The sequence below is a fragment of the Peromyscus californicus genome, unplaced genomic scaffold (genome assembly GCF_007827085.1).
Source record: "Peromyscus californicus insignis strain IS unplaced genomic scaffold, ASM782708v3 Scaffold_4__1_contigs__length_199733344, whole genome shotgun sequence".
NCBI lineage: Eukaryota > Metazoa > Chordata > Mammalia > Rodentia > Cricetidae > Peromyscus > Peromyscus californicus.
The window spans coordinates 87,173,750-87,199,217 of NW_026294562.1; the positions used below are offsets into that span (position 1 = coordinate 87,173,750).

The 25,468-nt window shown below is 42.9% G+C and overlaps 2 protein-coding genes and 1 non-coding gene across 6 annotated transcripts in view; all 3 read left to right on the plus strand.

The window, feature by feature from the left end:
* Window positions 1-5,890, plus strand: part of Pik3c2a (phosphatidylinositol-4-phosphate 3-kinase catalytic subunit type 2 alpha) — a 112,625-nt gene extending 106,735 nt beyond the window's left edge. For all 3 annotated transcript variants that reach the window (XM_052763112.1, XM_052763111.1, XM_052763113.1), the window contains 4 exons: window positions 81-153; window positions 724-833; window positions 918-1,043; window positions 2,961-5,890. In XM_052763112.1, the coding sequence (XP_052619072.1) occupies window positions 81-153; window positions 724-833; window positions 918-1,043; window positions 2,961-3,143 (492 nt within the window). In that variant the 3' untranslated portion in view covers window positions 3,144-5,890. The remainder of the gene's footprint in view (window positions 1-80; window positions 154-723; window positions 834-917; window positions 1,044-2,960) is intronic.
* Window positions 5,891-9,960: 4,070 nt separating this feature from the next.
* On the plus strand, window positions 9,961-23,703 carry Rps13 (ribosomal protein S13). Of its 2 annotated transcripts, none has more exons than XM_052763127.1 (6): window positions 9,961-10,073; window positions 10,217-10,265; window positions 10,391-10,469; window positions 11,119-11,288; window positions 11,576-11,676; window positions 23,685-23,703. In XM_052763127.1, coding segments are annotated over exons 1-6 (423 nt in total). In that variant the 5' UTR covers window positions 9,961-10,050; the 3' UTR covers window positions 23,686-23,703. The 2 variants fall into 2 exon arrangements, with proteins under 2 accessions (XP_052619087.1, XP_052619086.1); XM_052763126.1 differs by lacking the exon at window positions 23,685-23,703 and adding an exon at window positions 12,312-12,400.
* On the plus strand, window positions 10,923-11,011 carry LOC128095701 (small nucleolar RNA SNORD14). The gene has a single exon (XR_008213313.1). It is a non-coding gene; the product is annotated as a small nucleolar RNA SNORD14 (small nucleolar RNA).
* Window positions 23,704-25,468: the final 1,765 nt, after the last annotated feature.

The window sequence follows — 25,468 nt, forward strand, 5'->3', positions numbered from 1 at the left end:
TCCAATATAAGTAAATAACATATTCTACTTTTGTGTCATGTAATATTTAACTAATGAACCTTTTTTCTCTTCAATCTTAGTGTGATCTTGTTTGTACTTTTTTCCACCCCTTACTTCGTGATGAGAAAGCTGAAGGAATAGCTAGGTCTGCAGGTAAGATTATACTTTTTCCTTCTGGTTGATAATTCATGACTTTAGTGATGGGGTGGAGGTGGATGTGTGTAAGGGCACATGCATGTGTGTAGAGGCCAGAAATTAACTTTGGGTGTCTTCAGGTGTCTATCTTGAATTTTTTTTTAAAGATTTATTTTATGTGCATAAATGTATATATGTACCATGTACATGCCTGCAGAGGTCAGAAGAGGGGGTTAGATCCCCTGGAACTAGAGTTATGGATGGTTGTAGCTACTCTGTGAGTGCTGGGAATCTAACCCAGGTTTTGTGTAAGAGCAATAAATTCTCTGTCTCTGTCTCCCTTCTTCCCTCCCTCTCAACAGGTTAGTCTTTCTAAGCCAGTCTATGTCTAGAGAAACTTAGCATTCCTAATTATTATCTTGTGATTACCAAAAAAATAAAAATAAAATAAGTACAAAATAGTGGCGTAAGAGGTTTACTTTTCCTATCCACTTCCCCTCACTGTACCCTCATGGCAGCAGTTCTTTTATTGAAGTGTGAACCATTGCAGGCACATTGAGATAAAGAGGAAAGTATTTCTGTTTTCAGGGACAGGTCCCTTCAGCCCTACTGTGGGCCAAATAGGAGGAGCAGTGAAGTTGTCTGTGTCTTACCGAAACGGCACCCTCTTCATCATGGTGATGCACATCAAAGATCTCGTGAGTGGCTACAAATGATGACTGTAAAGCAAATCTGTACCTTGGTAGAAAGCATTACTGTTAAGGAACTGCTTTTCTTTATAGGTTACTGAAGATGGGACTGACCCAAATCCATATGTCAAAACATACCTGCTTCCAGATACCCACAAAACATCAAAACGTAAAACCAAAATTTCACGTAAAACTAGGAACCCAACATTCAATGAAATGGTAAGCTAAACTCATTTCTCATAATTTTTTTAGAATTTTGTTTTGAAATTTCAATGTTTTTATTTCTTTAAGATTTATTTATTTTTATTCTATGTGTATTTATCGTTTTGCTGTCATGTATGTAAGTGCATTGGGTGTGTGCCTTATACCCATAGTGGCCAGAAGAGTATGCTGGTTTCTCTAGAACTGGAATTACAGGAAGTTGTGAGTTGCCATGTAGGTGCTGGAATTGAACTCAGGTCCACTGCAAGAGCATCCAATGCTTTAACCACTGTGCCATCTTTCTAGCCCTTCCCTGAATGTTTTATTCTCTTAGTAATCCTCTTACAAAAACAAGTGTTAGCTGAACAGTAGAAAGTAGAACTGTGACTGAGATACTCAAGGCCAGCTAGCAGATCCATAGCCAGTTAAAACCTGCCAAAGTCCCCTCACCTTGCTCCCTTGCTTAACTATTTTTGGACACATTATTTATGGACCTTAGCATTTAGTTTACACACACACACACACACACACACACACACACAAATGTCTGGATACAGATTGGAAGACAACTTGAATTTTTTGCTTGGTTTTCTTTTTTTGTTTGTATGTTTGGTTTCGAGACAGGGTGTCACTGTGTAGCTCTCTCCTGGAACTCACTGTGTAGACCAGCCTGGCCTTGAACTCACAGAGATCCACCTACCTCTGCCTCCTGAGTGCTGGAATTAAAGGTGTGTACCACCACACCTGGCTTGACTACTTGAATTTTTATCAAGATTATCAATTTATCAAAACCTGTATAAAAGCCAGGCATGGGGCTCAGCACTTAAGAGCACTTGCTCTTTCAGAGGACTGGAGTTCAGTCCCCAGCACCTATATCAGGGGGCTTAAAACTGCCTGTGACTCCAGTTTCAGGGAATCTGACACCATCTTCTGGCTTCCTCAGGCACCCACACATGTTTGACATATATATATATAAATTTAAAAAAATAATGAATAAAATTTAAAGAGAAAAAAGCCAGGTGGGCTGGTACATTCCTGTACTTTTAGCTCTTTAAGAGTCAAAGCAGGAAGATTATAATGTGTATTCAAGGTCAGCCTGGATTACATATTACAACTGAGGTCAGCCTAGGCTATCTGGATACAGAGACCCTGTCCAAAAACATACACACACACACAGAACCCTCTAGAGGGTCATTCACTCTTTTAAAACACATGCAGTACTTAACCAAAGAACACTTGGTGTTATACTATGGTCAAGACCAAGGGATGCAAGAAGTGTTCTTGTGGCTGTTTTAGTCAAACAGTGAGAAGATCTAGATTAAAGAACTATTTCTCAGAACTTACTGTGAAGCTTTGTGGGAAAATACAAATTTTAAGTGCTGAGATGAGGATTTGAAGTAGCAGGAGCTTTGAGCACTGCAGCTCTGCAGACTACACTTTTGACTGTGGGTTTGTGTCTCCTTGTGAATAAAAGTTACCACTTCCTGGTGTATGGCATTTAATAGACCAGAAGAAAACAGCGAGTTTTTAATGTTTTTGCAAAATAATTATAACATTCTATTTTCCAACTTGCTTTCCTTTCATCCTCTTTTTTCTCCAGCTTTTAGATCATCTTAAGGTAATCACCAGGTAATCTCTTTTCCTTCCCCATCACTTCATCCCACAGAAACCATGTCTGGAGATTTGGGGATTTTTGTTTGTTTTGTTTTTTGACAATGATTGATCCTGCTTGATACAATCTCTTCCTTAAACACTGACAGGAATGATAGTTCAATCCAGTAGTGCAGAAGTTAAAAACCTGCTTCTGATCCATTGAGACAGACAAGCCCTGCTTCTGTACTCAGTGCCATTCATTATATCACTCTTTGACTGCTGTCTTCATATTTTACTGGAAGTATTCCAAGAAACCAAACCTTATCATTTTTTCCCCTCTAGCTTGTGTATAGTGGATACAGCAAAGAAACCTTGAGGCAGAGAGAGCTTCAACTGAGTGTGCTCAGTGCAGAATCTCTGCGGGAGAATTTCTTCTTGGGTGGAATAACCCTGCCGCTGAAAGATTTCAACTTGAGCAAAGAGACAGTTAAGTGGTATCAGCTGGCTGCAGCAACGTACCTATAAACCACAGATTTCTGAGCTTTGGAAGCAAGGAGTTATAAATGTATGCACATGTGTGTACACACAAACACACACACACTTGGGAACTTTGTATATTTTTTTATATTTGGGCAGAAATTATAAACTTAATATACTTGCAGTGTTTCAACACATCTCTTGGACCAACTGTCACATAACTAACTTTTACAGATTCGGGGAAGCCATTGCTGTTTTGAAGTCATTCTGCTGAATACTACCAATCCCAAACTTAATACATAGTATAGAGTAAATCCTGAAAAAGACTTTGAGATAATACTGTGTCATTTCGACCACCTCGTCTGCATTCTTCCCACACAGACACAGCAAATCGGTTTTCCTGTTATGCACCTCACAGCCTTTACCACTGTGTATGCTCCCAGACACCAAAGGAAAGATGTAGCTGCTACTCAGCAGGCTGAAAAGCAAAGCACAAATAGTGGGCAGAATGTTAAGAACTACTAAGTAGTTTACACAAGTAGAGAAAAAAAAAACTATTTTTATTCATTGTTAAAGCCTTTTCAGAGTAAGTGCCAAGCGACGGAGTTGTAAATAATGGTGCCTTACTTAACTTTCTATGCTTCATTGGCACTTCATTTCTGATTAAAGAGTAAGTAGTTTTCACTCATTTTCACCTTAATGAGGACAAAATATCAGATACATTTACTAATGGTTTTCCCACAAAAATATTTTCTCTACTTCTGATTGTGACTTAGTTATTTTAACTATTAAGCTATTTGATTTAATGTTTGTTGCTCAGTAATTGAATGAGATTCATTGATATAGTTGTATTCTAAATTCTATCATCATTCCATTATAATCCTACATTTATATGCAGGAGTGTGAACTGAAATTGGAGTTTCACTTCCATGTATTTATTGTACTTTACTTATTAAACAAATGGAAATTGTTTGTGCCCATTTTTGTTTTGTAAGAGGCCCAGGATAAGGACTGTAGGATCCAGACTGAATTTTATTATAGACATTTATGGAAGGTGTTGTGTAAACTGTCCTGTATTTGTAAACATTGTACATTGACATGAAAGAATTATTTTCTGTAATACAAGAAAATTCAGAACTACAAGAGAGTTTGAAGTTATTATGGGTAACCATTAAGAATAAGATTCATTTTTATTAGTTTCTCATTTCAGACATAACTTTGTTTAGTTCTGGTAAACATGTAAATACAATAAATTTCATGGTTAGAACAGAAATTCATATATTTTTAGAATGGTAATAGAGATGTGGCGACTCTGGTAGTCATGAGAAAACTGACAAACTACTTAAAGAAGGGTACCAAGAAAGGACAATCTGGATCAGTTTGCTAGAATAAAATTTTTATGAAGTATACAAAGTGATTAGCAGAAATGATGATGCTTACAGAGCTAAATTAAGAGTCAAGGGTGTTATCATTGGAATAGATTTTTGAGGAAATCAAAACTTGAAATTTTTGGTGCCTAACACTACGGTCCATTTATAGGGAAACCTATTAGCATAGTATATGAATTTTTTTATATTAAAGTGTGCTGTCTACTTGTTAAATTAATTAAAATGAAGATCAAAGCACCATTGTTTGCTTTTTCCACAATTAACATTTCCTTAAATTGTTTTGCAGATGTAAGTAGCACTACAATTTTTTATTTCTTTTGAGAGAGACCGAATTCCATTCCATGAGTCACCTATTTGCTTTTTTTAAAAGATGCTATTTGTAAAAGGTTGTCATTCATCAGACTTGGTGTAGACTTTTTTTGTGATCTGTTACAGCGTATCTAAGCACAAATAATAGAACCAGAAAAGGTAATGTCACTTTTCAGTGACAAGAAATCTAATTCATATCTAAAAGTATATATTATGGTTAGTACTGTATAGTTAAGAATTCAGAACAAAAGGTAATATTTTCTCTTAATTTAACTCAATCTGTGCCTCTTTTGGTCATTAGAACACATATATTTTAATATAAGTTATTTCTTTGTAAAATGCTAATCTTCAGCCCATACCAAAAACTAGCGATGGGGAGGAGAGAGTAGCCTCTTTGCACTACCACTGCAGTCAATTATAAATCAGCTCGCTTTCTAAAAACTTTTAACACTTCCCTTAAAATAAATCTGAAAAACAAAACTCTAAACTGGCCAAGACACTAATTTTTATGTGTAATCACATTTACAACTACCTTTGTCAAGTAAAGATCATCTGTTACATTCAAGTCCTGTGCTAGAACTCTTCGTTCTTGCCTGTGCTCTAGGATCTGAAGATAAAGGTTCGTCCCAAGAACCTGTTTTCTCTGAGGGATCCACTGAGAACTGGCACCAATGCTTTTCAGTACTGTGTTTATGTGAATCAAGTTGTTAAAGCGTGTATATCTTTTTTATATATTCTTTTTTTTTTCAAATTAAAGTTGTATAAAAGGTTCAAAATCTTGCCTTAAATTGTTTAATTCTTTCTAGGACTCATGAATTGTGGCATTTAAAAAATTCACTTTTGATAACTTGGATTTAAAAAAAACAAAACACTGAAGCCTGCTATTTTAATACACATTTATTTACATGCTGTTTACTAGCAGTGCAAATATGGATGTGATTACTGATATCATCTGTAAGAACCAAATGCTTTAATTATATCAGCATAGTAAGTGAAGATGTATAATATTTTTATTAATACTTGGAATATATTCAGTGGGTTGAATGTGACTTCATAACTATACTACAATTATATTAAAATATTTCTGGAATAAAGTAATTCAGCTGTCATTTCTTTCCTTGTTTTAATATTTTGGTTTCAAACTTTTATAACACAGTGTTCTTTTCATCTCACCCAGGAGTTTGTAAAGTTTAGTAATCAAGAATTTCAGATATGATCTGTCAGACTTCCCTAAAATGTCTAAAAAGGGAGTTTGAATTGATATCTGAGTGTGATTCTTTGAAGATCTGGATATCATTTTGCTATAGCCCATCATTATTCCTAAGATGTGAAATTTTCTGTAGATGTGGTTCCTGATCTCTGGTTGTAAATGGATGTTTCTCTCCCGCCCGCCTATTCCCAAATACCTGGCAGCCGCTTCCCAAATAATTGACTTGGAGGCTTAATATAATTATAAATGCTTGGCCAATTGTTACTATTGTAACAATTGTTACGATTGTTACTAGCTAGCTCTTACATTTTAAATTAACCCATATTCCTTATTTATGCTCCGCCACGTGGCAGTACCTTTATTAGTGTGGCATGTTCATCTCTTGCTCCCTCTGTGTCAGCTGGCAACTCCTGACCCCACCCTTCTCATTCCCATCATCTTTAGTTTGGTTGCCCACCTGTACTTCCTGCCTAATGTCCAATCAGCATCTTTTTTTTTTTTTAAGATTTATTTATTTATTATGTATACAATGTTCTGCCTGCATGTGTGCCCGCAGGCCAGAAGAGGGCACCAGATCTCATTATAGATGGTTGTGAGCCATCATGTGGTTGCTGGGAATTGCACTCAGAACCTTTGGAAGGGCAGCCAGTGCTCTTAACCTCTGAGCCATCTCTCCAGCCCCAAAAAGTTGTTTTGTTTTGTTTTAATGGTTGTTTACTTCAATGAAATTACAACCTTTTTTTTTTAAGATTTATTTATTTATTATGTATACAGTGTTCTGCCTGCATGTGTCCTTGCAGGCCAAAAGAGGGCACCAGATCTAATTGCAGGTGGTTGTGAGCCACCATGTGGTTGCTGGAAATTGACCTCAGGACCTCTGGAAGAGCAGTCAGTGCTCTTAACCACTGAGCCATCTCTCCAGCCCCCAATCAGCATCTTATTAGCCAATGAGAGTAATACATATTCATAGTGTACAAAAAGATTATTCCACAGCATCTGGTAGTTTACTTAAATAGTAATAGAGCAACAGCCACATTGTAGGCATAGCTCACAGAACAGTGCAAATTCTTAACATCATACACACTTTTATTCCTATGATCGTAAAACTGTTCTCTATAATGTGAAAACAGTCTAAACACCCTGAAAGAACCATTAAAACCAAATCTTCATGCTGCCCATGAAAGATGACTTATGTAGGCTTATTCTGTGAAATAACTGAATGCCTGCCTAACTTTGTGCCAGACTGCTTGGGGGTGCTGGAGTTCAAACCGTATTGTAGGTAGGGGCCTGGAGAGATGACTCAGTGGCTTCCTGCTGTTGTAAAGGACTAGAGTCTGGTTCCCAGTACAAAGGCACAGCTGCTTATTACTCACTCTAGCTCCTGGGGATCCAGTGTGTAGCTAGAGTTTTCCTGCCTGGCCCACAGTCAGGACAAATCTCTGTCACCCGCCAGTCCTATAGCCGCTCAGACCCAACCAAGTAAACACAGAGACTTACATTGTTTAAACTGTTTGGCCTAATGGCTCAGGCTTCTAGCTATCTAGTTCTTACATCTTAAATTAATCCATTTCTATAAATCTATACCTTGCCACGTGGCTTGTGGCTTACCAGCATCTTCACATGCTGCTTGTCAGGGCGGCGGCTGGCAGTGTCTCCCTCCACTTTCCTGTTCTCTCAATTCTCCTCTCTGTTAGTCCTGCCTATACTTCCTGCCTGGCCACTGGCCAATCAGTGTTTTGTTTATTGACCAATCAGAACACATACAGAGCATCCCACAGCACCAGTGTTTTCTGGCACAGCCACATATGCATGTAGTAATAATTCTTTAAAAATCTTGGAGGCTGGAGTGATGTCTGAGGGGTTAAGAGAGCTTATTGCTCTTGCAGGACTTGTGTTTGGTTCCAAGAACCTAGGGCAACTAAGAATTCTGTAACTCCAGTTCCAAAGGATCTGATACCCTCTTCTGACCTCTGGGCACTGTAGGTACTGTGGTGCAAACATACATACATACATACACACACACACACACACACACACACACACACACACACACACACAAAATTTAAAATATCTTAATTTTTTTTCAGGTAGACAACATGTTGCTATTTGTAGGATCAGAAATGTGCCTGTAATGTTTAGAAACAATGGCAGAGTAGGAGGACATGAGGCCAGGGGCCTAGGTTTTATTTCAAATGCATTGATAAAAGTATAGAAACGGCCCCTGGGATGCTCAGTAAGTAAGAATGCATGCTGTGCACTGACATCCTTAGTTTTGATATCCAAAGCCAGGTGAAAAGATTGAACAGACTCCACAATGTTCTCTTACATATCCCATAGTCATCACTTTTTTAAAAACTTTTTTGTATTTTATGTAGGAGTGCTCTGCATGTGTACCTGCACGCCAGAAGAGGGCATCAGATAGTTTTTTAGAAGGTTGAGAGCCACCTTGTGGTTGTTGGGAATTGAACTCAGAACCTCTGGAAGGGCAGCCAGTGCTCTTAACCACTAAGCCATCTCTCCAATCCCCCCACCACCACTTTTTTTAAAAAGTTTTTTAAAAAAATTTAGAGGGATTTTCACAAGAGCAATGCATTTATCTGACCACTAGGTGGCCAATAGAAAGTATATAGAATGGGGTGCCATTTAAGCTGTCGGAGAGATGGATAGGATTGGGGTACCCGTGGAAACAAGTGAATAGATCATACATTTTTGTAGTGAGGTGTGTTGGGGTGACTCATGGAAATGAGAAAGAATAAAGAACCCTGCATTTGTATTTTGGACAAACGTGTGAAACTGAAAGGCTCTAGCTTAGGGATGGCGAATTGACGCCAAATTTGATGTACGGGTGGCATATCTGGGCTGAAAGTATGACTCTGGTTAATTATTCAAATATATCTTTGCAGCTGGGCGGTGGTGGTGCATGTCTTTAATCCCAGCTCTGGAGGCAGAAATAGGTGGATCTCTGTAAATTCCAGGCAAGCCTGGTCTACAGGCCAGCCAAGGCTGCACAGAGAAACCCTGTCTTGAAAACAAAAATCAAATATATCTTTGCTAGGAAAAATACAAATTTGGTTCAAGTTCCCAATGTTTTAGAAAAAAATTATTCAACTAGTGATGGGTTAAAATAATGCAGTTGGGCATGGTGGCTCACACCTTTCATCTCAGCATTGTCTATTGAGGCAGAAGCAGGAGGACTTCCGTGTTTTTTAGGCCGGCCTTGTTTACAAAGCAAGTTTCTGGACAGCCAGAGCTACATAGACCCTGCCTCCAAAAATAATAGATAAATAAATAGAAACCCAGACTCAAAAAATAATAAATGGCGAGGGGGAAGCACCAATGTTTCAGTACTATGTTTTTTTAAACCTCTCGCCCGTCACTTGTCACCCATTCTTGGAACGCACAATGGTGGACCCGCACTAAGTCATCCGTAAAAGGTCAATTCCCTAGGTATTCCCTTTCCCCCTCATCTTCTCGAGGCGTCTTTCCTAGTCCCCAACTCTTCTCAGTCGGGTCCGCGGCTCAGCGCTCCTGTGCAGACGGCAACGGCACAGGCAGCGAAGGACAGGCCGGGGCCGGTCTCCAAAGCCTAGGGTTAGCGATCTAGGGAGGAGGGGTGGCTCCGGCTGCGCGGAGGCGCTGCGGTCTCTTCGATGCAGCGCTCATCCCCCACCGCTCGAGTCCGGGGCTGGTGAGGGAGCCCTGAAAAATCGCTGACCCCGCATCTTAGCCAAGTCCTCCAGCCCAGGGCTCGAACCCGTGTTAGGTTCCCTCAGAAAAGGATTCCTACTACGGGTTAGCGGATGACTTCCGGCTCTGCCTGAGAGCCGGACCAGAGACAGCGGAAACTGGACCCAACTAATGAATGAGGTGTGACATCCGCCGCAATGCCCTCTGGGACGCGTAGTCACGCGGACTCCTGTGGCCGCGCCGTATAGCCCCGCCCCGCGTGAGGGGAAGCGTAGACGCATGACGTCACTTCCCGCGTGTGGCTTGGCTTCCTGCGCCGTTTCCTACCTCGTTCTCTCTTTGCTGCCAGACCTCCGCCATCATGGGTCGCATGCACGCTCCCGGGTGAGCCCGCGGCGCCAAGCCGGGTTGTGGGGCTGGAGCTGGGGCGCGGTGCAAGGGGAGGAGGATGCGGGGTGCGGGTGGGGAGACGGCGGGGATGTTTGAGCCGCGGGCCGCCACTTCACTCCCTATGCTTCTGTTCTCAGGAAGGGCCTGTCCCAGTCGGCGCTGCCCTACCGCCGTAGCGTCCCCACGGTGAGTAGAGGCTGAGGGTTGGAGGGCAGCATGGGAAGGGATCTGTGTGCGTGAGGATGCGGCCCGAGGTGGAAGGTTGCCGTCGTGCTTGCTTATGCTGAGGCCGATTTCTGTTCCATGTACAGTGGCTGAAGCTGACGTCTGACGACGTGAAGGAACAAATTTACAAACTGGCCAAGAAAGGCCTGACTCCCTCCCAAATAGGTGAGTGTTGATGTAGTCTCTAAATGCTGCTCTCGGGTCATCTGGAAAGACAAATGTGTCTAGTCCCTGCCTAGAAAACGCTTTTTCCTTGCTTCCACAGCTAAACGAGGAGCATCTGGGATCGAGTCACATCTAGCTATGAATTGTCTCTAAGCTGCTGTGACTTTGTACAAATGGCAAATAATTTGTTTCTGTTAAGTGGGTCTGGGGCCTAGGATAACTGGTCATAGAAGGAAAACATCCTCGGTAAGACTTAGAGTATGTTACAGCTATGGGAAAAAAACGAATTTAAAATGGACTCAAGCTAACTAGAAGGGATTTGAGATTTAAAAGGAATAACATATATGCAGTTTTAAAGATTAGTATAAACAAACGTTAAGCTGGTTTTAGTTCAGACCAAATATAAAGGTAGAAATCTCATTGGTTCCTTTGGTCAGCTATGTTCTAGCAGACTCACTGTGATGATGGTGTTCCAACATTCGCGGTTTCCACCAGAAGGGCTTCCTCCATGTTGGGTAGACCTTCCTTGGATGTCTGAGTGAGCTTGCAAGCACTCTTAGGTTGGCTATTTGCAGAAATTTGGAGAGTCTTGCTACCGGGGCTTTATCACATGCTCAAGTTTGTGTTAGAAGTTACCTGCTTTTTTCAGGTGTGATCCTGAGGGACTCGCATGGTGTGGCGCAGGTCCGTTTTGTGACTGGTAATAAAATCCTGAGAATCCTTAAGTCGAAAGGCCTTGCCCCTGACCTCCCTGAGGATCTGTACCATTTGATTAAGAAAGCAGTGGCTGTCCGAAAGCATCTTGAGAGGAACAGAAAGGTAAGTGAGGATGCAAACCTAGTGTTGTGTAGCAGTGCTTGTTCTGGACTTCAGGAAGAGTGCATTTGAGTTTAATTCTCCCGGGTGGTTCGGAAGAGTGCATTTGAGTTTAATTCTCCCGGGTGGTTCTGGGTACCAACTAGTCAGCATTGTAGTTTCCTTGGAATGGGTAGTTTGGTTTTTAGTTCCCCTAATAAAGAGACCCTGTTTAAAAAGCTTAACCTAACTATGGAAGGTGTTGAGTTACTTTTTCGTGGTGGTGGTTTTCTTAAATCTCTTATTTTTAGGATAAGGATGCTAAATTCCGCCTGATTCTGATAGAGAGCAGAATTCACCGGCTGGCTCGTTACTATAAGACTAAGCGGGTCCTCCCACCCAATTGGAAATAGTAAGTATATGCATTTTTGTTGGCAACAGTCAGCCAGGTAGTATGTGTATGTATTGGTATTTGCTCCACCCAAGGTTGGCGGAGCAAATACCACTACAGTAGTAGGTAAAGGGCTTGGTGGTAGATATTTTGTCTTTCTGGGTCCTATAGTTGAGCACCATTTCATCCCATCCCTGTCATAGTAATGGGAAAGCATGCATGGTTGATACATATTCAAATGGCAGTGTTCAATCAAAATGCTATTTAGAGTTGGGTGTAGAGGCAGACTGGTCTGCATGAAATCCTGTCTTTTTAAAGGAAGAAAGAAAGAAATGTCACTTATAAAAGCATAGTTGGCAGATTCTGGTTTGACTTAGGAATGGTCCTTCCCACCACCATCACCCCTCATGGATTGCTCGCTCTGACACTCATCCAAAGCTTCTGCCAGATGACCAGTTCTTACTTAGATGTCTGGTTGAGCTTTGCCATTCATCCTCCTGTTTGAATCTGTGAGCTTTTGGGGTCTCGCTCAGTTTGGTGCCTTGTGTGCAGTTAGGTATTTTAGCTGTTTGGGGAAAGCTCTGGTAGCAGAGGGAGTTGTGAGTGGATCCCAAAGACTAGTATTAATTCCAGTTTTCCCTTTTCCTTTTTTCCAGTGAGTCATCCACAGCCTCTGCTCTAGTGGCATAAATTCTTGTGTACACAGCAATAAAATCACTTTGAATAAATTCGTGTTTTGTGTTTCTTTTCAGTGTTTATCTTTTTTTTGATGGGGAAGTGTTTTGGCAAAGTTACTGATCAGAGGGACAGAAAGCTTGAGTCTGTTCAGTTGGTTTCCCTGGCCCCTACTACTAGTCCAGCTGGTTGTAAATACTGGTGGGCTTTGCTATCTACATGTGGGAGAACTGGAAGACACTAGCAAGTGGGAATGCCTTATATGGGGGGGGGGGGGCACGCACAAACATTTGGGTCCTCTTGATAGATGTGTCAGCTGTTAACCATGGTTAGCCTCAGAAGTGTGCCCGGCATTGTACACACTACTATGCTGGCTGGGAGAGCTGTTTGGTCTCCCTAGGGGGATCTTGAGGAATTGCTACTTTTGGAATGAGTTTTTTATTAAGGTGTGTGTATGTCTGCATCTGCATACATGGCTGCATCACAATCGTGCAGTACTTCCAGAGACCAGAAGAGGGTGTTGGATCCCCTGGGATTGGAGTTAAAGAGGCTTTGAGTTGCTTTGGTCCTGGGAACTGAACTCAAACCCTGCAAGAGTAGCCAGTGTTCTTAACTGCCTAGCTATCTCTCCTGCTCCTGGGTTCTGTGTGTGTGTGTGTAAAACCAGGTGGAGCCAGGCGGTGGTAGCCCACGCATTTAATCCCAGCACTCGGGAGGCAGAGCCAGGTGGATCTTCGTGAGTTCGAGGCCAAACTGGTCTACAGAACGAGATCCAGGAAAGGCACAAAGCTACACAGAGAAACCCTGTCTCAAAAAAACAAAAAACAAAAAAAAACCAGGTGTATCTCTGAGTTTGAGGGCAGTCTGGTCTAAATAGTGACTTCCAGGATACACAGGGTTACACAGAAACCTTGCCTCAAAAAAAACCAAACTATATTTGTATATTATAATATGTGTAATATATACTTGTAATCTTATTGGTAGGCCATTGAAATTCAATTTTTTTTGTCATTCAGTCCCTTGAGTGTAGACAACAGGATGGAGTCAAAATTCACTTCCAGAAATAGCGTTGACACTTAGAGATTGTATTTAGGAGGTAAAATCTCAGTCTCAAATTATTGTAGGCTGAAAATGTTGCCAGAAGAATAACCATGCTATGATAAAACATTGAGCCTCAGGACCAATGACACAGTTCGGTAGGTTAGGGCACTTGACACCAAGTCTGGGAACCATTTGGTGGAAGGAAAAAACTACCTTTGAATTTAAAATATGGGTGCACACAAATATTTAAAAAAACTATCACACACTCATCTTTGTGACTGGGATGAAGGGAGGTGTAGGTCTAGGCACTGTAATACATTACTATGTAAGAGTTGCTTTAATGTGCAGGCACATGGAGATAAAGTACAGTGATAGTGGATGAGACAGCCAAAGCCTACCAAGGAATAAAAGGTGTGTAGCATGTATAGCATGGATGCTCTAAACATCCTGAGCAGGACAGTAAGATTTAATCACATAATTAAAATAGCAAGTGTTAGCTTTTTTTCCCCTTGAGATGGTTCTCAAGGAACACTGGCTGGCCAGTGGACATCTGCCTGCCTCTCCCTTCTAAGAACTAGCATTAAAGACACTACTGAGCCCATCAGCATTAGATTTTAAATGGATTAATCCTGGAATGTTCAGACCACATAAATTACCTTTGTTAAGTTACTTCACTTAACATGCCCCCTAGTGACAGCATTTCATTCTTTTTTTTTAATTTATTTATTTTTATTTCACATACATTGGTGTTTTGCCATGGGTGTTGGGTCTCAGGAACTGGAGTTACAGACAGTTGTGAGCTGCCATGTGGGTTCTGGGAATTGAACCCGGGTGCTCTGGAAGAGCAGTCAGAGCTCTTAACCACTAAGCCATCTCTCCAGCCCCCAGCATTTCATTCTTAAAGTTGAATCTTACTAAATGAACAGTGCAGTTTAAAAAGTTACATTTTAATCTCAGGGTTTGGGAGGCAGGCTGTCCAATGCGTTCAAGACCAGTCAGGGCTACACAATGTAACCCTGTCTCAAATTTTTTTAATTTTTTCATTTTTGCATCTCCCAGTATTTCCATCTGTTCCTTCTACTTGCACATTGACTGAGTCAGGGTCTCAACTGTAGCATAAACTGGCCTGGAACTTTTATGTAGACCAGGCTGGCCTTAAATTTACAGATTCACTTGTCTGCTTTCTGAGTGCCTCTCCCAGCTAATCTTTAAAAGCATTTCATATTTGTAACATCTACTTTGACACAGTTGGAAACAGCATGTACACAGTTACTTGTCCAAATCTGTTGTTAGAATCTAGAACTTGTTTTCTTCAACAGTTGTCTTCCTTTTGAGAAAAAAAAAAAACATATCTGCTATTTACCCTAGACAAAGCTTAAAACAGTCTTTTTTATTTGTCTTTTTTGTTTTTTCAAGACATGGTTTCTCTGTGTTGCCCTGGCTGTCCTGGAACTCAATTTGTACACCAGGCTGGCCTCCAACTCAGAGATATGCTTGCCTCTGCTTCCCAGGTGCTGGGATTAAAGGCATGCGCCACCATCACCCAGTAGAAAACAGTCTTGTTTTTATAGCTCCAGGTTCATGAAGAAGATAACCATTTCCAAGGTTTGTATTTGTGTCATGTTACGCTTTATTGAACTATTTAAAGTGAACTACTGAGTCACTGGCATTTAGTGTTACCTTTGGCTTCCCTGCAATCAAATATGCATGCTCTGTGTGTAAGTACAGGCATATGCATACTACTTTGTTGTTATTGTTTTAGAGACTGGGTTTCACTGTGTGTTCCTGGAACTCCCCCTGAAGACCAGGTGTGGCAGAGTCTTATTTCTTGCCCCTGTACTGAGCACTCAGTACAGGCCTTTGAGCTGCTAGGTGATTTTCCTTTCCAGCTTTGCATCTTGATGTAAGATTGCTGGTCTTACTATATAACATTTTATAGTCATAAACCAGGAGGCAGAGGCAGGTGAATCTCTATGAATTTGAGGCCAGCCTGGACAATATAGTGAGTTCTAGGCCAGCCAAGGCTACATAGTGAGACCCTTTCTCAAAAAAGTAAATAACAAATGGCTGGATGATGGCTCAGCAATTGATCACTTACAGGGGTTTCGTTCCTAGTAATCCTGTCCAGCAGCTCATAACCACCTACTTGCAGTTCCAGGGGATTGGATACCTTCTGCTGGCCTCTGAGCACCTGCATGTGTGTGTGTGTGTGTGTGTGTGTGTGTGTGTGTGTGTGTGCGCGCGCGCGCGTGTGTGCAGGATTCCTACCTTCTGCTGGCCTCTGAGCACCTGCATGTGTGTGTGTGTGTGTGTGTGTGTGTGTGTGTGTGTGTGTGCGCGCGCGCGCGCGCGCGTGTGTGCAGGATTCCTAAAAATTTAACAGTTGGCTCTTGTGAGCCTGTAGAAGCCAGCTCCAGCATACCACCGCTCAGAGTTTATCTTTCTTTCCTGAATGCTTTTTGTAGAGGCCTGTATCATTAGTGCTGTATGTGGTCATCCTAGAAACACACCTCTGAAGCTGTCCTTGCCTCTTCAGTATTTCCTCTGAGTTCCTCTTAGCTATTTTTTAAAAAGTTTTATTAGACTGTGCTGGGCATGGTGGCACACGCCTTTAATCCCAGCACTTGGGAGGCAGAGGCAGGTAGATCTTTGTGAGTTCAAGGCCAGCCTAGTCTACAGAGCAAGTTCCAGGACAGTTAGGGCTACACAGAGAAATCTTGTATTGAAAAAAAAAAAGGTAGAGGATAGTCTCCAATGTAGTAACCCGTAATTACCTGCATGAGGTCCTGTTACAGGCGTCCTACAGGATTATGCTCTCATTTCAGCTGTAGGTGGCCTATGTTGCTGCTCTTGTGAGCATTGACCCAATGCCTATAACTGCTTGTAATTTGAAAAGTCTCTCACATTTATTGTTTCTTTAATTTTATAACTTGCCCAAAAACTGACTCCAGGCTATTTTTGGAAGGAGGCTAGATCTAAATTCATTAGTGAAAAAATTTGCACTCATTTTAATTTGTAAATTATATTTATGGATTTAGTTACATATTTATTGTGTGTGTGTGTGTGTGTGTGTGTGTGTGTGTGTGTGTGCATACATGTGCATGCCAAGGTGACTGGAGAGGCTAGAAGACAATTTGCAAGAGTTGGTTTTCTCCTACCATGTGGGTTGCAGGAATTGAACTCAGGTTGTTAGGCTTGGTGGCATGTGCCTTTACCTGTTATGCCATCTTGTCAGCCCACCCCCATTTAAAAAAGTGATGTGCTTATTTTTATTTTATGTGTGTGGGTGTTTTGCTTCTATAAATGTCTGTGCGCCACATGTGTGCAGTTCCCGTAGAGGACAGAAGAGGTTGTTGGATCCTCTTGGACTGAAGTTACAGACAGCTATGATCTGCCATCAAGTGATATGAGCTGAATCCCAGTCCTCAGGAAGAATAGTTAGTGCTCTGAGCCATCTCCAGCCCCAGCGCACCCCCATTTTAAAGACAATAACATCGCCAGGGCCAGGTGTAGTGATGCATGCCTGTATCCCAGTCCTCAAGATACAGAAGCAGGAGGAGTACAGCAAGTTTGAGACCAGCCTGATCTATAAAGCAAGTTCTAGGCCAGCCAAGGCTACATGAGAGAACCCTGTCTCAAAAAGCCCAGGAAAGGCGCAAAGCTACACAGAGAAACCCTGTCTTGAAAAACCAAAAAAAAAAAAAAAAAAAAAAAAGCCAAGATTTAAAAAAAAAAAAAAAAAAGATGATGAAGATGGAAAAACTGAGACTCAGGAAAGTAATTCAGACTCGAACTCAGCCTGGTGGTGGTGGTGGTGGCACATGCCTTTAATCCCAGTGCTTGGAATTAATTTAATCCCAGTACTTAGAATTAAAGAAACTCTGTCTTTTAAAACACCCCCCCCCAAAAGACTCAAGTCACTGAAATGTTTAGAGTTCCTATCATCATCTTTATTCTTATGATTCTTTTTGTTTTGATAAAGAAGAATATCTGGTGCATGCCTTTATCTCAGCACTCATGAGGTAGAGGCAGGTGGATCTCTGTGAGTTGGAGGCCTGCATGGTCTGTAGTTCCAGATAGTGAAAGCCTGTCTCAAACAAAACAAGAATTATAAATATTCTTTTGGGGTGGGGGCTGGTTTTATTGTTTTGGGTGTTGTTGTTTTTCAAGACAAGGTTTCTTGTAGCTCTGGCTGTCCTGGAACTCACTTTGTAGCACAAGCTGGCCTTGAACTCACAGAGATCCACCTGCCTCTACTTCCCAAGTGCTGGAATTAAAGGCATGGGCCACCACTGCCCTGCGTTTGTTTGTTGTTGAGACAGGGTCACATGTACTCCTGAACTATGTAGAAGGGAATAAAGAACTGATCGTCTTGTCTCCATCTTCCAACTACTGGGATGCAGGTGAGTGCCACCATACCCAGCTAGGTCCCTTTGGTCTGGGGAGGTGGGGTCCTGGGGATGGGATCTAGAGCCTTTGCATAGTGTACCATGTTGTACTGCTGAGCACCTCTGCCCCCACTGCTCTCTCGGGTTGTCTGTCTGATGTTACTAAGGGTACAAATGAGAGGACTCTCTCTGTAGAAATGGGGTTGCTTTTCAGCTCCCTGCTGGGGCTGTTTCTGGCATTGCAGCCTTAACCACAGTCCTTCTTACACCATTATGTGCTGCTGTGGCTACAAACCAAACGAAATATTTAGCTGAACTCCCAAGTGGGCATAGTGGTCCCTCCTTGAGTGTCAGGCAGGGCCATCTGGGGAGTCTGAGCTGTGGCTAATACTTCAGTTAGAAGTAAGGTGGCAGGGGCTTTGTCACAGCTGTCTCCATAGGGTTTTGTTTTTTGTTTTGTTTTGTTTTGTTTTCTTATTGCCAATAATTCCTTTAAATCTCTGTGGGGTCTAGAATTGTGAAAGCAGTCCATTCACTCAGCAAATGTTTCTAAGCTTGTCACTTTTGTGACGGGTGTGCTTCAATGAGCAGCATTTTAGGACCTGGCTGCATAGCTAATTAATTCAGCACATTTATTGGATGCCTGCTATAAACAAAGCTCTATGTAGATGCTAATAATAAGATGATCACAAGCGAGTGTGTGCCTTAGAAGGTTCATAGACTGCTGGACATGGTGGCACACACCTGTAATCCCTGCATTTGAGAGGTACAGGCAGAAGAATCAGGAGCTTAAGGCCATTCTTGACTATATAGCTATTGAAGGCTACTCTGGTAATGAAAGACCCTGTCTCAAAAAACAACAACAAAAAAAACCACTCAAGACTAGTTGGGGTGTGTTTTATTCATTAGTGTGTGTGTGTGTGTGTGTGTGTGCCTCGTGATGTGGAAATGAACTTCAGAAGAACGGTGAAAATACACACTAAGAAAAGACCACAGAGCTTAGAAGCCTTCAGGGGGACCATCGGGTCCTGAAGGACACTGGGGAGGGGAGGGTGCACTCCAGGCAAAGAGCCTCCTGTGCAGAGAGAGCTGCAAGAGCAAGAGCGGAGTGTGGAGAAAGGAGGGGCGGTGAGGCCAGTGGTCACTTTAGTTTTGCTCTCTAACGGAGAGAAAAGCTAAAAAGGAGCTCACTCCCAAAGGGCTGGGCCTGACTGCTGCTCGAAGCGGTACCTGGAGGCTGTCGGCAACAGGCCACAGTCCTTTGCTGCTATAAGCACCAGTAGGGCAAGAAGTGCCAGGTTGCTTCCTGCAGCCTGGGTGGGCATAAACAGTCACTGGGGGCCAAAGCACAAAGAGACAGGCTGAGGGACAAGTGGGCCCCAGCAGCTGCCTGCTTGGGTCGGTCCTCTCAGATGCCTGTTCGGAGCTCCTCAGGACAGGAAGGTCAGAACTTGGGAGGAATTCGGTTTCACTACTGGGAAGTATCCTCCCTCTCCAGCCCCAACAGGCCTAATGTAAACACCCCTTCACCGGACAGTAGTGAGTGGAGAGCTAATGTAAACACCCCTTCGCCGGACAGTAGTGAGTGGAGAGCTGGAGGGGCACCTTGCATCAGGAAGCCTCCGTCTCCCAGGGGTTGCTTTTCTCTGGTCCTGACAGTAGTGCGTGTGAGATGAACAGGGCTAAGGGGACAGTGGCCAGAGGGTGCTGGGGTGCTTAAATCTGCACCAGACAGTGACCTGCATGCTGGAGTCCAGGCCTCTGGGTTGCCTCTGTGGTCCCTTATAGGGGTACTGTGGACTTGGAATGCTATGCCTGATTGGGGAAATCAGGACACAGAGTGTGCTAAGGCTGCCTCAGCCTGGGTCCCACTAAGCCAGCATCTCCTAGAGAGATGGCACTTTCAACTGCTCTGGGACTCTGTCCACAAGACTCTACAGCATTGCTCAATATGGTGTTTTGAATGAAAAATGTCTCCCATAGGCTCAGGCATTTGAACACTTAGCCCCCTGTGGGTGTCGGTATTTGAGGAGGGTTAGGAGTAGCAGCCTTTCTGGAGGAAGTATGACACTGGGGGCAGATTCTAAGAGTATATAGCTTCCTCCTGTTTCCAGGGCCTCTCTGCTCCTACTTGCCAGTGTGATTGCAGCTTCTGGCTCTGGCCAACTGGGCCTCCCTGACAGGATAGACTCTAACCCTCAGGAATCATAAGCTCAAATAAATTCTTCTATAAATTGCCTTAATTGTGGCATTTTATCACAGCAACAGGAAGGTAACTAATACCTCTTCACACCCGCCCATGTGGTTTTAGCAGTGAGTATTCTTCAAGGAAGACTGATTGGCATTAGAGCCCAGACAACCTTCCCCTGCATGTCTCTCACTAACGTGCTTCAGGGTCTGAATTCCAATCACTGGAGAAGCACAGAGATGTCCTAGAGGAGCTGGTACCTGTTTGAGGGCTGAAAAAACAAACCCAATAATAGGTTCACAGACCCAAACTGAGTGCAAATGTAAGCTCTAATGCCAGTACTAACTGAAGGACTGTTGTTTATAACACTGTTTCCTCCTCAGAAGCACTCCCCACCCGGCCTCATGTTTAGGCTTCACGGATTACATCTGTAAAATCCCATTCCATTTGAGCTGAAGCCTGTGCTGCAGAAATTAACAAGCTTCTCTTTACCTCCACTTCCTTTTCTTTTTTCTTTCGTTTTTTTTTTTTTTTTCTAGAGCTGAGGACCGAACCCAGGGCCTTGTGCTTGCTAGGCAAGCGCTCTACCACTGAGCTAAATCCCCAAAACCCCCCCCCTTTTCTTTTTTCTTTATTTCTTCCTTTTTCTCTTAAGTCAGGATCTCTTGTAGCCTCTAATTTATAATTAACAGTCAAGGATAACTTTGAAGTTTTGATTCTCCTGCCGCCTCTCTACTCCTGCTGGATGACAGGCGGTAGGCTTTGAGCTACCTGGGAGCCCAGCAGAGGGCAGCGGGCATCCTGGCCCAAGCCTCCTTTCAGGCTCTCCAGTGACTGACCCAGGGCATTCTCCTGGAGGAGAATTAGGTTCAGTACTCATGAAGAGGGGTATAAAGCATCTTGTGGGCTTGGGAGAAGATGACCGGCACAAAGCTAGAGAAACAAGAATTAATACCCGGAAATGTGTGGGAGTGGAAATAGAATGCCAGGCCAGTGTAGGCAGGGACTGGTGTGCGTATGCGCTCATTGAATAGTGCCTGACACAGCAACACTTAGTGAAACTCAGGAACTTGGTACTGCTGAGGGAAGAAAGTAAGGACAGGAGACAGATGTAGGTGCTTCAGTGGAGGACAGAAAAGAAAGACAGACATTTTTACTGACTGAACACCTCCTAATACCACTTGATAATAAAAAGGTATTTCAATTCATATTTTTGTTATTTTTTAATGAGAAAAGTTGTATATGCTATGTCTAAATATATTTAAATATGTCTTTAGTAATTCTTTGAGAATTTCATGATTTGTTTTTAAAATAATAATAATTGTTATTCAAGGTCATCCTCAGCTACATCCTGAGTCCAGGCCAGCCTGGGCTGGGCTAAATGAGGAGAAAAAAAAAAAAGATTCATCCATTTATCTTTCTTTCTTTCTTTTTCTTTCTTTTCTTTTTTATTTTATGTGTATTGGTGTTTTGCCTGCATATATGTCTGTATGAGGGTGTCAGATCCCCTGGAAATGGAGTTACAGACAGTTGTGAGCTGCCATGTGGGTGCTAGGAACTGAACCCAGGTCCTCTGGAAGAGTAGCCAGTGCTCTTAACTGCTGAGCCATCTCTTCAGATCTGCTGCCCCCACCCCCTTTTTGAGACAGGGTCTTACTATGTATCCCTTACTGTCCTGGAACTTGCTCTGTAGACTAGGCTGGCCTCAAAACTCACAGAGATCTGCCTACTTATGCCTCCTGAGTGCTGGGAATAAAGGGCACCATGCCTTGCTCTTGCATATGCTTTTAGAAATATTATGTACATATACCTTGGTGGGGCATCTGATGCCTCCTGCTTCTCCAGTCTTTAGCAGCACTGTTCAAACTGTGATCTGTGACCACCTTCAACAGTCACCTTATTACTAACAAGGCAGAATCTCAGGTCTCACACTGATCCCCAAAAACAGAGAAAGAGAATCTGTATTTTAACTAAGTGTCCTAGAATTCTGACACCAGTTAAAAGTATGAGACGTAGTTAGTTGGTGGTGGTGCACACCTTTAATACCAGCACTTGGGAGGCAGAGGTCAGCAGATCTCTGAGTTTGAGGCCAGCCTGGTCTACAGAGAAAGTTCCAGGACAGCCAAAGCTACACAGAGAAACGCCGTCTTGGGGAAAAAAAATGTATGAGACATATTGGCATAGTGGGTTAGTTACTTTCTTGTTGCTTAGTCTCTAGCCCAGGGTAGCCCTTAACTTACTCCATAGCTCAGGCTGGTCTTGTCCCTCAGCCTTTTGAGTGCTGGGGTTGCAGTTATAAGCCATCACACTCAGACCGTAAGAGTTCATTGTATATTCTGTATGGTTTGTCAGATAAATCCACTTTTTTTTTTTTTTGGTTTTTCGAGACAGGGTTTCTCTGTGTAGCTTTGTACCTTTCCTGGAACTCACTCTGTAGACCAGGCTGGCCTCGAACTCACAGAGATCTGCCTGGCTCTGCCTCCCGAGTGCTGGGATTAAAGGCGTGTGCCACCACTGACTGGCAAATCCACATTTTTCTGTGGTCTCTGTCTTTCAGGGTCTCTCTCTCTATACAGCATCAAATTTGAGATAGTCCTACCTTGTCTTCCATGTACATTCTGGGATTATGGGATTACAGGCATATGTCTTCATTCCCCGCTTTGTCCTTTTCTTTTTTTTTAAATTTTTATATTTTAATTAATTAATTAATTAATTTTATTTATTTTTGGTTTTTTCGAGACAGGGTTTCTCTGTGTAGCTTTGGTGCCTGTCCTGGATCTCATTCTGTAGACCAGGCTGGCCTTAAACTCACAGAGATCCGCCTGGCTCTGCCTCCCAAGTGCTGGGATTAAAGGTGTGTGCCACCACTGCCTGGCAAATTTTTATTTTTATTTTATATGCATTTTGCCATGGGTGTTGGGTCCTCTGGAACTGGAGTCACAGACAGCTCTGAGCTGCTATGTGGTTGCTGGGAATAGAACCCTGGTCCTTGAAGAGCAGCAGTCAGTGCTCTTAACCTCTGAGCCATCTCTTCAGCACCCTCCCTCCATCCCCCCCTTTTTTTAAAAAAAAAAAAAAAAAGCTGATGGCCTCTTAAAAAATTTAACTTTATTTTATGTGCATTGGTGTGAATGTGTCAGATCCCAGGGAACTGGAGTTACAGATGGTTGTGAGCTGCCATGTAGATGCTGGGAATTGAACTCGGGTCCTCTAGAAGAGCAGCCAGTGCTCTTAAACATTGAGCCATCTCTCCAGCCACATGCCCAGTCTTTTAAAAAATATTATTATTATTGTATGTGTATGAGTGTTTTGCCTGCATATGTATACCATGTGTGTGCCTGGTGCTCACAGAGATCAAAAGAGAATATTAGATCTTCTAAAACTGGAGTTATACACAGTTGTGAGCTTCCATGTGGATGCTAGGAACCGAACCCAGGTCCTCTACAAGAGCAAGTAAGTGCCCTTGTAACTGCCAAGTCATCTCCAGCCAGGCTCTTTTTTTTTTTTTTTTTGAGAGGGGTGGGGGGTGCGGGAGTGGGAGGTAGGGGGTGTGGGGGGTGAGGGGAGGGTTTAAGACAGGGTTTCTCTGTGTAGCTCTGGCTGTCTTGGAACTCACTCTGTAGACCAGGATGGCATTAAAGATGTGCACCACCACTACTGCCCAGCTCTAGCCAGGCTTTTTAATAAAATATTTATTTTATATGTATATGAACTTGAGTGTTTATGTGTGTTTGCAGGTGCTTACAGAGAACAAAAAGGGGCATAGGATCCCTTGGAGCCAAAATAAAAGGTGAGCTGCCCCATGTGGATTCTGGGAACAAAACTCAGGACTTCAGGAAGAATGGTAAGGAAGTACTCTTTAAGATTTATTTTTATGTATATTGGTGTTTTGCCTGCATGTATGTCTATGTGAGAGCACCGTATCACCTGGAACTGGAGTTACAGATGGTTGTGAGCTGCCATGTGGGTGCTGGGAATGGAACCCAGGTCCTCTAGAAGAGCAGCCAGTGCTCTTAACCACGAGTCACCTCTCCAACCCCTTGCTCCTTTTAAAAGTGATCCTAATTCCTGTTTCAGTTGAATGCACTTGAGCTGTGGGAAGCAGCAGGGAGCCCAGACTTCCCAGTGGCTTGGGCTGCATGTGTCCACAGTCATCTTAGGAACTCTCTCTTGTGGTGGTATTTTACTTGTACTGAAATGTGATTTTAATTGTATGTTAATAAATAAAGTTGTCTGGGGGTCAGAGCTATTAGAGCCATAGCAAGTGCATGGCGGCGGCGGTGGCGCACGCCTTTAAGGACCTGGAGGGCGGTACATTCAGGCAGTGACAAGGCAGTCACTTGTTTGGGTTTACAACCAATGAGAAGGCAGAACAGCTAGACTATATAAAGACACACACAGGAAGTAGGTCCCCTTTTCGGAGAGCTCTCTTGGCCGAAGAGGATCCCTGAATCAGGAAGGGTGAGGCTCTTAGCTCTGACCTCTTGGCTTTCTTCTCTGAATTGGCTCTGTGTTTCTTATTTAATAAGACCGTTGGTTACATCTACACTCTCTAGTGGCTGCTGCTCCTCCAAACTGAACAGTGGACTTTTAGATGGAAACTCTGTTCTCTTTCCCCTCCTGCTGCCCCATCCTCTTCGTGTCCTCTTCTCTTTCCTAGCTCCCCCTTTCTTCCTTCTTCCCCTCCACTCTTCTCCCTACCCATATCTGTGCTCTATGCTAGGAATTGAATCCAGGCAAGTGTTCTATCCCTGAGTTTCCCAGCTCAAGATCAAAATCTAAAATATGCCCAGGCTCACAGATGGAAAGAAAATGTCCAGCACATAGGGGTGAAACCGTCCTTCCTTAGTAAAGAGTGTTAGCTCCATAGGGCTCCCAGACATATTATTTAATCCTCTCTTTTCTTTCTCCGTACTAGGGATGGAACTCAGAGCAGCAGGCATTCCTGACAAGCGCTCTGGCACTGAGCCTTAAGTACCTCTTTGTGAAACATTATTACTCCCATTTTATAAATGTAAGTGTATGTCTAATAATGGTGGGATAAAGACTTGAGAATGTGTGCCTGTGGTGGTTTGAATGAGATGTCCCCCATATCTAGGGCATGTGAATACTTGGTCCTCAGTTGGTGGGCTGGTTTGAGTAGGTTTAGGGGGTGTGGACTTGCTGGAGGGAGTATGTCCCCAGGGGCAGGCTTTAAGGTTTAAAAGCCTTGTTCAATTTCCAGTTTGTTCTCTCTGCTTCCTGCTTAAGGTTTAAGATGTGAGCTCTCAGCTGCTGCTCCAGTTACTGTAGCACAATCCTAATTAGTCTTATCAATAAAAACCAGGAGTCTAATATTGGGGTAATAAACTGAAAGATCAGAGAAGCAAAGGAGCAGCCACTAGTGATGTCTTACCTCTCCAGATCCTCAGACTGAAAGCAAGGCCAAGATCCTGTTTCCACCCACTTTATATTCCTGTCTCCACCTCCTGAATGCTGGGATTAAAGGCGTGAACCTCCCAAGTGATTGGATCAAAGGTGT